Below are 16,712 nucleotides of genomic sequence, written 5' to 3'. Positions count from 1 at the left end.
CAAAAAAGGATGTTTTCCCCTTTTGTCAGCTATCTCAGCTTGTGACTCACCTGACAGGGGAGAGAGTGAAAGGAGAGAGAGAGTTGATGTGTTAGGTAGGAATCTGGTAGGCAATGCTGCTAAGCCTGTTTCACCAGAGAAACTGCTCACCTCAGTTTCCAGGTGTTGTTATCTCAACTCAAATGTCACAGGTATCAAGGGGGAAGCAGGAATTCACCCTCAAGAATGAGGATCTTGTGAAAGCTATCTCCAACACACTGGTTGACTTGATTGATTTACTGCTATGTCGTTAGCTGTGGCAAAGCATGTTTGTTATGATTCTACCCCCTGGCAGAGGGACAGCAGATGTGCTGTGGTTAGTACCCTATGAGCTGTGTGAGTGTGGGTGGTGTGTAAGGAGATTCACAGACATTTGGCATCATTTTAGTTCCACTCACCAAGGTCAACTGATTTCAAATCACACTCATTCTTCTTCTTATGATTTGGAGCAGGCTTCTGAACCGAGTTCATTTAAAACTTAAAGGAAGCTGAAATTCCACTAATGTTTGTGTGACAGTGTGCTTTGGGGGGAGGAGGTCAAGGAGGTGAAAGTTAATCCTCTCCAGATGCATGGGTTGAGGAAGCCTGATTATGGCTGGGCTGGGCTGGTCTGGGCTAGGTGTGTCCTCCTAAAGAGAGGGGCAGGTGAGAGTGAATGCGGTGATGTGAAGGAGGCGTACCTCCCTACCCTACATTCCTCTAGTGGTCACCTCACCGCACAAACATCCACTAGGCAGAGCAGACTTGGAGCACCATCTTCCACTGCAGACAACAGGAGAGACATACCAAGACAAGTCAGCCAGTTCAGTTCATTCTACTGTGAGGACGTATCGCGAGGAGGACATGGGAGGCAGAGAGGAGATTGTGAGCAGGCTAGCTTCCCCCAGACTGTTAGCTCCTACCAGGCTGAACAGAGCGAGGCTCAGACCCACACACAGCCCATTCAGTAGACGAGTGAAGTCAGCCACCCACAAGACTAACATCAGGTAGGTCCGCTGAGGCTCCAACCCACAGACACGCAGCCCGCCCAGCAGGCAAGCCAAGTCACCCACCCCACGTTACTAACTCAGGTAGGTCCGTCCGCTGACACGGCACTGGCACTGGGGTGGTGCTGTATTGTACAGCCTACGCACTCACACATTGGCCCGATCCACGGCCATCAGAACTGTCTGAATGCATGGGCTAGAATGCATCAACAATCATTCCCTTATGGTTGGGCTGGTAGAGGAGAGAGAGTGTTCTTCTGTCGGTATTGTGTGTGTGTGTTGACGGCTGTTTGGTATTGTGTGTGTGTGTGTGTGTGTGTGTGTGTGTGTGTGTGTGTGTGTGTGTGTGTTGACGGCTGTTTGGTATTGTGTGTGTGTGTGTGTGTTGACAGCTGTTTGGTATTGTGTGTGTGTGTGTGTGTGTGTGTGTGTGTGTGTGTGTGTGTGTGTGTGTGTGTGTGTGTGTGTGTGTGACAGCTGTTTGGTATTGTGTGTGTGTGTGTGTGTGTGTGTGTGTGTGTGTGTGTGTGTGTGTGTGTGTGTGTGTGTGTGTTGACAGGCTGTGTGATGGTTTGGGGTGTAGTGCGTGTGCCACAGGTAGTGGCAGGTTGCGGGGGTTATTCTGGGGCTAGCACAGATGGAGGGAGAACGGTGTGTGTGTGAGTGGCGCTCCAGGCGTTCCCCCCGTGGAGCAGAGGCCTTATTCCGTTCCTCCAGCTTTATCCTAAGGTTTAGTTGAGCATTAAGAGTTTACTGAGGCAAGGTTACTGAGGAGAATGCCAGATTCCATCCTATTCATGGGAATATTCTATGTGAGTGTTGAGTGTTGTGATGCGTGATTGGATGAACAAATGGTTTTTTAGGTCACAGTTAAGCAGGCAGGCTGGGAAAATGGATGCTAAAATACCATTGTAAACCTAAGAATGGTGATGGTCCTTGAACATGAAAATGAGTGCTTTTATCCACAATGATGTTCTTCCTTGCCTCCACACATATTGAACTACTAGTGCAGGGCCAAACCAAGCTGAGCTGGTGCAGGGCCAAACTGGTAACACCTGTCCCCCTGTCCTGTCCCCCACCCTGATGTTACCATGAAACCAGTTTTGCATGTCAAAGGACTGATTAAGATTTCTGTATCAAGTGACCCCATTGTGTAAAAAGAGGAGCAAAAGGAACATTTCACTACGCTGCCATTGGTTTAAGCAAAACATGAGGAAATGTGAGGAACCTGCATGATTGCATGATAAAAATACTAAACTATGTTTGGTATTTGAACCTGACTGGCAAACATGGATGAGGCAGGACAATGACACATTGTCAATGCAGTCTTATCTTTGACACATTCTCAAATGATGAGTGTCAAGCTGTCAAACAATGCATGATCCCATATATGGGCAAAGGAGCCTTGTATATTTGCTGAGTGGGAGAATGTGACAAAACCACATGTTAATGCATTCAACAACTAGTGTCAACAACTAACTTCCTCTCAGTGGAGTCACTAAACTGTGTGTGTGTGTGTGTGTGTGTGTGTGTGTGTGTGTGTGTGTGTGTGTGTGTGTGTGTGTGTGTCTGCCACTGTTGCGGGGGAGTAATCACCTCTACGCTGCTGTACACGTGAAAGGCTATTAGTAGTCCCTCTGTGTCAAAGATTGAGCATTGAATACCTACGCTGTTATGTCATTTTCTATGGCGTTTTTGACTTGTCAATGTCCCAGGTCAATGTATAGATATTCGCAATCAGTGGATTTCATTTAATATCTATTAGATACTGAGGAGAGCTGGAAATACAACACTGCAGCGCCATCTACTGGACAGTTACGATATCATGCCTTCGTCCACCTTTTATTAGAGAACAATGGAATGGCTCCTTTGTGTCCACATTCGCTCTCCCTCTCTCTCTCTACCTCCCACTCAGGCCCTCCCTCCTTCCATCTCTCTCTCACTTTCTACCCCCCACGCAGGCTCTCCCTCCATCTCTCTGCTTTTGTCTCTCCCATCTCTCTGGATTTCCTTGTCGTTTCTCTCTCCTCCTCGTGGCTCCCGTCTCACGTTTCCTCCTCTGTGTGTGTGTCCGCGTCCGCCAGGGATCCCAGCCCCACCGAGATGAACGTGGAGCCCTGGGTCAGCCCTCAGCCTCAGGACCGAGCAGCTGCTGAACACACACACTCACACTCACACACAGACACTCACACTCCGGCCCAGGAGCACCCTGACAAACTGTGCCTGGACTCCTTCTGGAGTGAGGTGGAGACCATCCGCCAGGGAAGCAGTTACAGTGACCTTGACAGTGCCAGACGGGACTCAAGACACTCTGAAGGTAGGTCGAGAGATGGTGATAATACTCATATAATATTCAAATATACTCAGGGACCCACTGGGCCCCACTGTAAACAACGGGAGAATTCTACTGTGTGATTATGTATGATGGTTGTTGGAGCATCCTTCTAAAGTGTGCGTGTGTGCGTGTGTGTGTGTGTGTGTGTGCGTGTGTATGTGTATGTGCGTATGCGTGCATGTATGTGTGTGTGTGCATATGCGTGCGTGTGTGTGTTTGTGTGTGTATGTGTATGTGCGTGTGTGTGTGTGTATCAGAGGGTGAGCAGGAGGAGCAGTGGCTGCAGGATGCAGGTGTCTCTACCCTGATCGGTGAGGACCGTGAGGATGGCGACAACGCCGTGCTGCTGTCCACCCTGACGCGGACGCAGGCCGCTGCCGTTCAACGCAGGCTGGACTCCTACACCCTCTCCCTGCGCAAGAGGAACAAACCACCGCCTCGCGACGTCAGAGACATCTTCTCCTCCCCCATCGCTCAGGTGAGACCATGTGGACACACACACGCATGCACGCACATACACACACACACGCACATACACGCACGCACACACACACACACACACACACACATACATGCACATACACACACACACACATACATACATGCACATACACACACACACACGTACGCACATACACACACACACACACACACACACACACACATATACTGCTTTCTGTCTATTCCCGAAGTAAGGAGTGGTGTCCTACTTCTCTTGTTGTCTAATGAGAGTGAGAGCATGGGACAGCCTTTGCTCAGTTTGTACACATTGTATTATAGAACTAATTGGAATGCAAACTGTCATGTCTAATGTTGTGAAACAAAAGGCTGGCAAACCACAGCTGAGCCCAGTCAGACAATAATAGACATCCAAGGGAAGGTTTTGGCCGGAACATACTGAACTTGGGATTTACACACTACAGGGCCGACCGAAACCATACTGTACTGGTTCAGATATTTTCCTTTCACATTGTCCTTTCCAGCACTGTTATAGCAATTATGGTGGATGCATAATCTGGCCAGACCAGTACAGCTCAGCTTGGCTCAGCTGAGTTTGGCTCTGTAATGTGAATTAGGCTCTCTACAGAATCCCTTTGTTAGATGATCAGGTTTTCATCCTTCCCTGTGGTTTCTAGTCTCCCTGGAGCATTCCGGTTGCCACTGTGTCTTCTCCTGCCATGTTCAATAAAGACAGCTGACCTATCAGAATAAAGGGAAATCACATGCAAAAGGGCATGCTTTGTTCTGCTGTGTGTCTACGCAGCTCTGAAATGGGAATTGAAAAGCTGTTTCTGTGATCCTATCAGTTATTTAACACTGAAAACACTTCCTTGCTTTTCTTTCCCTAGATCCATTCATGAGGTACAGTTTAAAATAAATAAATAAAAGACAGTATAAAAGAGCCTTGCTTTGGCTTGTCATTCCCAGCGGTGTAATCCATGTTGTTGGTCTTTCTGATTCATTGTTTGATTCTCTCCGTAGACTCCTCTTCCTGAGTCCCAGGACACAGAGGAGGTGCCACAGAACAGCATGGAGATGAGTGCCAAAACCCCACTATCAGGTAGCCTACAGCCTCCACAGGTCTGCTCACCATAGATGTACACAGTCTCATGCTATAGACACCAGGGGAGGCTGCTGGAGGTAGAAATCGGAGGATGGGCTCATTGTCATGCATGGAACAGAATGAGGAATGGCATCAAACACACCTGAGTGACACGTTATAGGAGCTCTATGTGTAGATATACAGTAACTGTTACATTTCATTGTATTATGTTAATTATATTGTGAATTATATTGTATTCAGTTTAAAGTGCATTTCACTCATGGTCACCACAATATACTGGAGAATAGATAAAAACACACACACACACACACACACACACACACACACAATACAACAATACATTTGTGACATACAAAACAACATCCCTTGGCAGTGAAAGTCAGGTAGCTAGATAGATAGAGCTTTATTAGTAGTCTCCTGTTTGGACCTGAACTCTGATCCTGTTTTCATCCCCTGATCTAATTGGTTCAGATTAATCCTTAATCCTCTATCCCTCTACTAATGGATGGAGGATGCTCGTTAGGCACCATACCAGTGGAGGCTGGTGGAGGCAGAAATTGGAGGACGGGCTCATTGTAATGCGTGGAATTTGATACCAGTCCTCATTCCATTCCATGCGTTACAATGAGCCCGTCCTCCGATTTCTACTTCCACCAGCCTCCATACTGTACTTCACTCAGGCTGCTTCAGCTTGTTAGCATACAGGACCACCACACACTGGAAACACAGACCACTAATCTGATCCAGCAGCACCATACAAACACTGGCATCGTGGGTCATATTAGTCATTCATACATCTTTCAACCACACCTGTCTGGAGCTCTTTGGGAAACGGAGATGTTTCTCCTCTCCAGATGTAGCAAGAGTGTTTCCATCAGAGATGCACTACAGAAGACATAGACTTGTGATTGCTTTTACAACTTGTGGTTAACGTGTGTGTGTGTGTGTGTGTGTGTGTGTGTGTGTGTGTGTGTGTGTGTGTGTGTGTGTGTGTGTGTGTGTGTGTGTGTGCGTGTGTGTGCGTGTGTGTGTGTGTGTGTGTGTGTGTGTGACTTTCTTTCTTTCTCAGCTATGGCTCTGGGGCATCAGCTGGGGGCTCCTAAAGAGGAGATCTTCATCACGGACGTGGCGTACTGTGAGCAAGCCGCCATCCTCCTCAAACAGGCCAAGCTCCCGCAGAACAACAGCCGACGCAGGAAGGAGGACGGAGGCACGCTTCCCGTAAGAACCGAGATCTCTTCTCTTCTATATCATTTCTCCTATCTTCTTCTCCACACTCTCCTTCGCGCCTCTCTCCACTCCTCCACACTCTCTCTCTCTTCTCTTTTCTTCTCACCCCTCTCACCCCTTCATCTTTTCTTCTCTCTTTTATCCGGTCTCCCCTCTCCTGTCCCCTTCATCTCCAGCTTCTCTTACCTCTTGTTATCATCCACCCTCACCCACACACATTGTGCTTTTAAGACAACTCTAATTAAGCCTTGTGTGAGTTAGGTAACAGGGTTACACGCTACTCAGAATGAGGGAATTACCATAGTACAAAGACAGGGTTGTTTTTACGTTTCTATTCCTAGTTCAAAGAAATTCCTTGCATGGGAGGAATTAGTAGTTCGAAAACACATGTTAGACACGCATGGAGAAGCATGAAGAAGTCAAAGGTATTGCAGAGAGAGAGAGAGAGAGATTAATAAAGCAAATTGAATGAAATTGAATCCCTCCCTCCCTCCCTCCCTCCCTCCCTCCCACCCTCCCTCCCCCCCCCCCCCCCCCCCCCTCCCCAGAGGGTGGTCTGTCCTCAGTGTCGTCTGGGGGTAACTCGTATCCAGGACCTGTCTCACCAGGACATGAAGAAGGTTCGTCAGCTGGCTCTCATCGACATGACAGCCCTGTGTGACTTGCTGGAGGTCGATGTGAAGAGGCACAAGACCAGCAAGAGGAAGATCCCAGGTCTGTCAACTATACCGCCTCACCCCCGCCTCACCCCCCGCCTCACCCCCCGCCTCACCCCTGCCTCACCCCCCGCCTCACCCCTCCCTCAACCCATCCTCACCTCCACTCACCCCCTCCTCACCCCCCCCCCCCCTCCTGCTGCTGCAGCTAAACACATGTGTCAGCCCCAGAGGCAGTGTGAAAGGTGTAACTGGGGGTTGAATGCTAACCGCTAGCTGCTAACCTCACCTAACCTTTACTCTGTGTGTGTGTGTGTGTGTTTGTGGCGGTCCTGTCACAGAGAGCGCCCTCTTCGGGGTCCCTCTGGCCACGCTGATGGAGAACGACCAGAAAGTCAAGCACAGCACCACCACTCCTCTCATTCTACAAGCGGTGAGCAGAAAGCACTCAGATGACACTCCCATCATGCCACCCCATAGACTCTAGACAGAGATGGAGAATATTATAGCGCATCATGTTTTGACGCCATGCATAGGGAACCACAAGAACTCCATCGTCCAAAAATAAGTACATCTTTAATGTGCTCAATTTTAGGTGAACAGCATGTCAAACAGAAAACATTATTGGTACTGTACTAAGCAAAAAAACACAATTAAGGCCACTTAAATGCACATTCGTTATCGACTCCATTTCTAGCGCAGTATCTATTTCGAAAACATTGGACCACACCCATACACATGCCAGCAGTTACTTTGGATAACCAGTAGAGGCACCAGTGCCTCTGTTCTGAGATCGGTATCTCTCTCTTTCTCTCCCGCGCGCTCTCTCTCTCACTCTCTATCTCTCTCTCTCTCTCTCTCTCTCTCTCTCTCTCTATGTAGCTGCTCTCGTTTCTTGAGAAGAGGGGGGTGGACTCAGAGGGGATCCTGCGGGTTCCAGGATCTCAGTCCAGAATCAAAGTAAGATATTTTGTGACATGTATGTACAGTACTCTGTATTTATGAGACACACGGCATTAGTTTGACCCTCCCTGACTAAGACCAAGGCTGATATAACACCCCTCTCCATGAGGTGCAGTAACACATGGTCATCACATGAGGGTGCTGTTCAGAATAAATGACCACTGATCTACGCTCAGGGAGAATACGTCACCAATAGAAATATTTCTAAAATACTGTATATATCACTCAAGCAGAAACTGTACATTCTCCTTTGCAAACTATTCTTATAAGGAGAGTCTCATGCTATCAAATGAATCAAGTAGGACTTCATGTCCTTCTCTAGGCCAGGGAATGTGTTCTAAATCTTCTAAATGCTGTTCTTTATGTTCTAAATGTTGTTCTAAATGTTCTAGATGTTCTGAATGTTTTTCTCAATGTTCTAAATGTTCTTCTAAATGTTCTTCTAAATGTTGTCCCCGGTGCCCTATTCAGATGCTGCAGCAGAACCTGGAGACCAACTTCTACTCCGGAGGGTTCAGTTGGGATGAGGTCAGTCCCAACGACGCAGCCGCGCTGCTCAAGAAGTTCATCCGTGAGCTGCCCTCTCCTCTGCTGACCGCAGAACACCTCAACACCTTCAGCGCAGTCAGGGGTGAGTGGCCATGGCAACACCATACACCGGTGGAGGCTGGTGGAGGTACAAAACGGAGGACGGGCTCATTGTAATGGAATGGGGTATGGTATAAAACACATGTGTCCTCATTCTGTTCAATGCATTACAATGAGCCCGTCCTCCGATTTCTACCTCCACCAGTCTCCACTGCCATACACATACACACACACTCTGGTTTGCCTGTTCTGGTTTAGTCTATAATATAGACATTTTGGGAGTGCTGAGTACTCCAAAGCCATTTCTCATTGCAGATTGTAGGCATTTTACAGGTACGATCATCACCCGACCATTTTGAGACATTATCTGTAATCAGGAAGGAATCTCAATATAATGGCTCCATTGGCTAGTTAAGAGGTCTGTGAACGAATGGTAGATGAGTGTGATGTGCAGGCCGATAGGATGCAGCTCACCACTCTCTGTCTCTTCGGTTACTGTCGAAGTCGTGAATCTTAATAGTTGTTATAGCAACAAACCATACTTTAATTGGTAATCCGGAATCAATTGCTTGTAAAAGAGGTGCGGCACTCTCTCAGTAGAAAAATATAAACATTTATTGAGTTCAGATTAAAAACATGACACTTACGGTCTCACGACCTTCCTTAGATAATCTGGGATCGCTGAAATAAAGGTATACATAAATATTATTACACTGCCGGCTCTTGAAGCCCCCATTATCTATATAATATGGGCGAACATATTTGGGACAGACTTTACATAAGTGTATATGAGTGGCTGATTATGATGTGTTTATCACGTAGATCTCATCTGACACTCCTGGAAACTAAGCCAAGATAATGATGTACTCACACCCCTGTAGTATAAGCCATGATAATTACAGTTTGTATCCAAGTATGTCCCTCCTCCTCTTCCTCCTCCTCCCTTCTCTGAGCCGACTGTACTTAGTCACACTCCTCTGCATGCTTCATACACAACATAACATAATTACATAAGCCTCATAACATAACATAATTACCTTAAGTCTCTTTTCTTCCTATTTACTGAGTAATTCAACGCTTATCTCTTACGCTCTTACTTAGAGACCCTACGTGAAGATAAACAACTTTGATAGCCTTTAAGCCGCTCCACACCGCCAGAATAATGAGACTTTAACTTTCACCCTGGGAGAAATTGAAATGATAGAAATATGAACTGCAGTCTGATGGATGACCATCGCCTTGCGAGGTGGATTTGTATCTTCACCACCACGTCTCTCCTCAGTGAAGTGATTCATCGTCTGGTCACAGAGACATATTAGCTAACACTCGTAATGGCCGTCTGTCACTATGTCATTAATCTACAGAGATCACATCATTGTGGGCCAAAAGGAGAGGAAATGACTGTGTTATTATTCACACACTGGCTGTCGCTGTGTGTCTGTCGTGTTCTCTAGTATGAGTATTGTATTTATTTACCCTGCCTGTTGTTGTTGTTATTGTTGTTGTTGTTGTGTCTCCTGTTCTCCAGTAATGAGGAGGCATTACTGACCCTTACTGTGGTTCTCTGTCTGTTGCGTCTGTTCCTCCAGACATCCCAGAGCTGAAGCAGAAGCTCCACGTCCTCAACCTCCTCATCCTCCTCCTCCCGGAGCCCAACCGGAACACACTCAAGGTAGGGTCCTGAATGTGGACACAGCTGAGATGTACTTGCTCAGCTTGTGATCCAGGTCTATCTACTGTATGGACTCAATGGGCATGCAATTGGGACATGCACTATGAAGCATTCCCCCTCATCTGGGTGACCCATGAAGTTCTGCAGTATAGGGCAGTCTAAAGCCAATCTTACACAACAACTTCTTCTTGAGATGCAGATTTCCAATTTCTATTGAAGTCATTTAGCAGACACCTTTATCCAAAGCGACTTACAATATTGGTCTAAAGTAGGTCTAAAGTAAGTCATCGTAAGTTACGCAACACATTATTTCAGGAAGTGCCCAGGTTTGAGTGCACTTCAGATGTCAATGTCTTAAATCCCTGTGCTGTGCTTACATAATGTAGTGCATGTATTAACGATGAGTCATCCGCTCTGGCATAATCTCCGAAGGTGTACAGTGAACTCCACAGACAGTATGATACAGCTGACATGACTTTTCGCAGGTGTGGGAGGATCTTGTTGTATAACTAGTTTGGTACTAAATACCTTCACATAAATAAAGTTATTGTATTGTATTGTATTGTATTGTATAACTAGACAGGATTCATCTTTCCAGTCCTGTCCAGTATTAGGGATGATTTACAATATTAGTTAGATCTTATGTTGCTCTCTGAAGAACAGAACATACTGTGCTGCTGTCTTGATGGTGATAGAGGACTGTAAATCTAAAATGGCTTCCTTCCTTCTCCTCACCACTCTCTCCCCCCCCCCCACCTCCTCCCCGCTCCCCCCCACTCCTCCCTCCTCCCCACCAGGCTCTGTTGGAGTTCCTCAGTAAAGTGGTCTCTCGTGAGAGGAGGAACAGGATGAATCTGTGGGCCGTGTCCACCATCATGGCCCCCAACCTCTTCCTCCACAAGGCCGTGCCCAGCAGACTGACCGCAGAGGGGGCAGAGAAGGGCCAGGCAGAGAGGGCAGCAGACATCATGAGACTGCTCATCCGCTACCAGGACCTCCTCTGGACGGTGAGCACCTAGGGGCCTTCCGCTTTGCCCTTTTCCCTCACTGTTTCAACTACTATGGTGCCAGGCCATAACTAGACCAGCCCGGTACAGCTTAGCTCGGTTGGGCTCTATAGTGTGAAATATTTGATGTCACCTGGCAACACCAATGATATCGATTAGGCCTCTACGGTTCTGTCTTTCAATGGCCTCACTTGCATTCCCTTTAAAATGCATGGAGGTAAGAAATCGGAGGACGGGCGCATTGTAATGCATGGAATGGAATGGAATCTTAAACAAACACGTGTACGGGACCTTTTTGATACCATTCCTTATTCGATTGCATTACAATGAGCCCATCCTCCGATTTTCTATCTCCACCTGCCTCCACTGGTCCTGTACAACACCACCAACGCTTATGTGACTCACAGGGTTAAGTTGGAAATCGAATAATATAAAGATGAACAACAATTGAAAAACAACATGAATGAAGGAAGATGTTGACTCTTCCTCCTCCTTCTCCTCCTCCTCCTCCTCCTCCTCCTCCTCCTCTTCCTCCTCCTCCTCAGATCCCCAACTTCCTGATGAGCCAGGTCCGGAAGCTGAACGAGAACAGCAGCCGTCGCTACCAGTTCTACGACAGACGCATCAAGAACCTTCTGAGGAAGATCCACACGGACAGCAAGGATAAACCTGACAAGAACTCCTCAGAGGTTCGTCTCACACCGTCTCTACCTTCCCCCTCCCATACTGTATGTCCTACCCGCTTTCATCCATCTATCCATCCTATATCCTACCCTCTTTCATCCATCTATCCATCCTATATCCTACCCTCTTTCATCCATCTATCCATCCTATATCCTACCCTCTTTCATCCATCTATCCATCCTATATCCTACTCTATTTCATCTATCTACCCATCCTATATCCTACCCTCTTTCATCTATCCATTCATCCTATATTCTACCCTCTCTAACACCCCCCCCCCCCCCCTGTCCCCTGTCCCCTGCAGCCGTGTCGTGTGGTGAAGATCCAGGTTGGGGAGCTGACGAGCAGCAGCATGGAGGTTCAGGTCAACACCACCTCCCGGGCCTCGGACCTGCTGGCCCAGTTCCACAGGCAGCTCTACACCGCCGACAACAGCAAGGGCCTCAGGAGGTACAGACTGTTTATATGGTCAAAACTGAGGAAAGGGCCTCCTTCATTCTAAATAAATATGGGTGGTGCTGTAGTCCAGGCTTAGAAACTAATAAGTCAAGAAAATAGTACAGTCAGCACTCTCAAATAATCACATGCACATCAGCAGTCACTGTGGACGTGTTTCAGCATCAAGCCTTCATCAGCACCGAGGTTTTGTAGCCTGGTTGTTAGAGCCATGCGCTAGCAATGCTTACGTTGGTGGTTTGATACCAATTGGGACTATATCTAAAAAAAAAAATGCTTTGGATAAAACATCTGCTAAATTGCATATATACAGTATATATATATATATATATACACGTGTATTGCCACAAGTACACTACACCTCCATGTAAAGAATGAATGATATATCTCAGCAGTGCAGCACTGTGTGAGACCGGCTCGGTGATGATGACACCTCAACAGGGGACTGTGAAACCATACTGCAGAACCTCCGCATTCAACGCACGCTTCAGACAGCACTGCTGCATTGACATTCAAACGGAGCAAAATGTGGAATAACGAGAATTATAACACTGCATCTTTCCCTCACCACAGAAATGGTTCCGTTGCCTATCCAGACTGCGCAATCTATGAAGTGGGTGGAAATATTGGTAGGTACTCAGACACCAGGGGAGGCTGGTGGAGGTGGAAATCAGAGGACGGGCTGAGGAATGGTATGAAATTTCTACCTCCTCCAGCCTCTCCTGTCAGGCATGAATATGGGATACAGTACAGTACTGGATATCAATAAGTTCAAATCAAACCATAGTAAGGAATAAAGCCTGTGTTTTGAATGTGCACCCAGCTCTCACATCTTCAGTATCTAGGTACACGGAGCCCATATCCAGACCCTGAGACAGACTAGCACATTAACGCTTATTAGAGTGACTCTGACATTTGCATGTCTTTCTGCTCATTGAACTGATGAGGCTAGCAAGGTCTTACGCAATGAACTGTGGAGAGAGAGAGAGAGAGACAGAGAGAGAGAGAGAGAGAGAGAGTGAGAGAGAGACAGAGAGAGAGAGAGAGACAGAGAGAGAGAGAGAGAGAGAGAGACAGAGAGAGAGAGTGAGAGAGCCCATCGGTGTGCATCTGCAGTTATCAGAGCAGACAAATGTTGCTTCACACACGCACGCACACATACACTCACACACGCACACACACAGACCTACACGTGTACTACATGCTCTCTCACACACTCTCTGTCACACAGTTAGACCTAGTAGTGATTCCCACTCGTGCTTGTATTCATGGTTGTGTTGTGTGTTGTGTTGTGCGCAGGTGAGCATTGCCTGGACCCAGACACACACCTCCTGGACCTGAACAACAGCAACCCCAGTGGGGAGTGGGTCATCAAGCTCAAACCCCTGGCCACCAGAGGTCTGTAGGAGGCACAGGACGGGATCAGAGAACAGGAGAAGTGGAAAGGGAGGGGGCTCATGACTGAGCGCCCCCTCCCCCCAGCCCACACACACACTGCCTCCCTCTCCCCTCATCCGACACACACTACCCCCCCCCCCCCTACTCCTGCCCCCACTGCAGATGGCCATGTCTCCCTCCCAGCCAATGAAGAGGCTTGTCAGGCTGGCTTCGCCCTCAGGCCATCCATACTCCAACCCTCCACCTCCACCTCCACCTCCATCTCCACCTCTACCGACAGGAGCCCAGATGGAGATGTGATCTGAGCTGGGGCACCTCTTGCAACCACACCACACCACACCACACCATACCACACCACACCACACCACACCACACCACACCACACCACACCACACCCAGAGCAGCTGAACTCTATGGTGCTCTTATCTATCTGCCCCCCATCCCGTCCGCTCAGACGTTTATGACGTCATCACAAAGGAATGGGAGAGCATGTATGCGTGTTCTGTATGTGGATTCTGTTTTTGTCTATTTTGGGTTGTCATGCGGGGGCCGCGGGGGGGCGGGCAGAGACCTTGATGAACTGATTCCCCCCCACCCCCGTCTCTCTGTGACCGTGTGCTCTCTCCTGGACCTTCGGGCTGAGGACAGGAGAAGGACCTGTAACACAGGTCAGTGGACAGCGATGGTCCTCCTCTGTAAGGGATGACGATCCACCTCAGACGTGATTGTACCTCTAAAGGGAGCTGTTGTTAAAGACAGAAAGTGAAGCCGGACTTCACCCTGTTGTTGTTTGTTTGTTGTTTTTTTATGCATGGATGGAGGATTTGAACGATTGAACCTTTGCGATCGATTGATTAATTTATAATTGGATGCGTCTGTTGTCATGAATGTTGTTAGAATCTTCGGATCCTTTAGAATGGCGAGTTCGTCCCTCCTGAGTTTGTCCCGTAACACAACAGTCATGTAAGCTCATCCCCTCTCTCTCTTTTGGGAACCCTGGCAGTGTTCTTGTGCATTCTGGATCAGTTGTGTTTTGATGATGTACCGCTGCATCGTTTCTTTTGTATTTCTATGATCAAGTTGTCATCAGTCTTTTTTACATATACATTTCTTGTACTGTATGAATAGCGTTCATTTATTTTGATCAGGTGCATGTATTACGTATTTCGCCGTGACATGGCCACACTCACAGTATGATTGTATGACACTCAGAGGTCACAACTACAACTACAACTACAACTACAACTACAACTACAACTACAACTACAACTCTCACAGCAACCGTTGTTCAGCACAGAGCCTCATCCCTCTGCAGCCATTTTGGGGAAAGGGTTGTGCGTTGAGACTCTGCAGTGTAATGACACCCTGCATCCATCACACAATGCAATTCCTTCTCTGTCACGGCGCGTAATGGATCATAATCGTATACTGGTACATGCATTCGATTAACACTGAAGAATCGTCTGTTTGATATAGAGGACGGTAATCAATGGGTGTTATAAATGTGGTTGCTCAGGAGGAAGACAAGCTTTGTATGTGTGTGTGCGTGTGTGTGCGTGTGTGTGTGTGTGTGTGTGTGTGTCGAGCTTCATTGCACAAGCCCAATTCGGCTGTCACCGAGTCCAGGGTACAGTTGACTGCCCAGGCACAAAGCACTGATGGAATAGCCTTCTGCTGACGATAACAAGTAGAAGTAGGTCACCTTTAAAGCATTCTCCCTGAGGGCAAGCAGTGACACTATACCCTGGTCCACATGGATGTCTTGTATGCACACACACGTACACACGTACACACACACTCCAAAAACACAAACAGCTGAACAATAACATCGGGGCACTGACTCACGACACACGTTCCCCCTTTCATGTAATATCTTCAATGGCCGATTCTGTGTCTTTCCCTCTGGGCCACAACATAGTTGATGTCTCTGAAACAATGTCATTCATATGATTGAACACACTTTACCCACAAGCATCTGAGGGATCGTTGACATGAAGGTGCACAAGAGAGAAAAACCATAACATGATGTTATTGTAAATGATTGTGTTCTGAATATCCAAAATAGATGGACTGGACTAAACAAATCTAATGCTCGCAGATCTGCAGTTGAGATTGAGCCTATTGTAGATGCCAGTTTTACATAGATGTATCTGTGTGGAATTACTGTACAGTATTGTCTATTTGCACCGTTTACAAAAGTCATTATTTTTTACTCTTCTGTGAAAATAGTTTAGGTAGTAGGTATGTGTGAATCTTTTTTTGTAAATAAGGTTTTTATCTGTCAATAAATGTGAAAACAATTTTATAAATGGTGTGTATTCATGATTTGTATGAAGTGTGAACAGAACAATGAAGATGATCAGGTTTGTGGTGTTTGTTGGTCTTTTACATACATTTTATTTACAAATGCTTCAGCTCCTACCAACACAATAGGAAGAAACACACACACACACACACACACACACACACACACAAGAACAAGAAAATCTATACCAGAGTAATGATTTCTTCCACTGGCTTTATCAATTGATAGATTACCCTTGTAATGTGCTGCTCCTGTGGTCCTTGATTAACCAGTGCATTAGCTCCTGGAGAACCATTCTTAACTAACTAACTCATCAACCGGGATTATTCACAGACTAGCCTTGCCCGAATGTGCTTTGACTTGTGTTACACAGCAAGATTAGTTTACTTCTATTTGACAAATCTAATTTTGGAAACCAGAAGGTGTTGAGAGCATCGGTTCACTTTTATTCAAGTTTGTTATACAGTATACAATCTTTCAATCATTTGTTATACACTATACATTACAGTAAAATACTAGATTCTCTCTCATGTCTCAGTATCTATGGAGTGTGAGTCATGTCAATAACTCCATCTATATGAAGGAGTGAATGAAATTGTATTTTCATGTCTAGTCATGAATGGCCCATCCCTTATGGGTTCATTAGACACATTAATTTGCATGTATTCAAAAGTATAGTACAACATACAACACAGAGGAGGCTGGTGGAGGTAAAAATATAACATTCCTCATTCCATTCCATGCATTACATTGAGCCCGTCCTCTGATTTCTGCATCCAGCAGCCTCCCATACTGTAGATACAGGTCAATGGCAAGTTCGGATGAATGT

The 16,712-nt window shown here is 46.7% G+C and overlaps 1 protein-coding gene across 3 annotated transcripts; it reads left to right on the top strand.

The window, feature by feature from the left end:
• Positions 1-744: 744 nt before the first annotated feature.
• On the top strand, positions 745-15,877 carry arhgap40 (Rho GTPase activating protein 40). 3 transcript variants are annotated; one of them, XM_083669244.1, is made up of 15 exons: positions 745-1,025; positions 3,110-3,342; positions 3,618-3,838; positions 4,843-4,921; positions 5,994-6,145; positions 6,703-6,868; positions 7,152-7,243; positions 7,693-7,770; positions 8,245-8,404; positions 9,951-10,033; positions 10,831-11,040; positions 11,586-11,729; positions 12,029-12,174; positions 12,754-12,809; positions 13,480-15,877. In XM_083669244.1, exons 1-15 carry the CDS (start codon positions 883-885, stop codon positions 13,584-13,586), a joined length of 2,070 nt encoding a protein of 689 aa, XP_083525370.1. In that variant the 5' UTR covers positions 745-882; the 3' UTR covers positions 13,587-15,877. The 3 variants fall into 3 exon arrangements, with proteins under 3 accessions (XP_083525370.1, XP_083525371.1, XP_083525369.1); XM_083669245.1 differs by having other exon boundaries at positions 891-1,109; XM_083669243.1 differs by lacking the exon at positions 745-1,025 and having other exon boundaries at positions 1,606-3,342.
• Positions 15,878-16,712: the final 835 nt, after the last annotated feature.

The sequence above is a fragment of the Argentina silus genome (assembly GCF_951799395.1).
Source record: "Argentina silus genome assembly, chromosome: 4".
Lineage (NCBI taxonomy): Eukaryota > Metazoa > Chordata > Actinopteri > Argentiniformes > Argentinidae > Argentina > Argentina silus.
Note: the sequence above shows the minus strand (reverse complement) of the source record. Positions and strands in the feature narration are given on the sequence as shown.

Excerpts from the sequence above, each read along its gene's own strand:
- arhgap40 (XM_083669243.1), top strand. The coding sequence starts at position 2,886 with ATGGCTCCTTTGTGTCCACATTCGCTCTCCCTCTCTCTCTCTACCTCC. Across the intron at positions 4,922-5,993 it reads TGCCAAAACCCCACTATCAG|CTATGGCTCTGGGGCATCAG; the intron begins GTAGCCTACAGC and ends TTTCTTTCTCAG. Across the intron at positions 6,146-6,702 it reads AGGACGGAGGCACGCTTCCC|AGGGTGGTCTGTCCTCAGTG; the intron begins GTAAGAACCGAG and ends CCCCCTCCCCAG.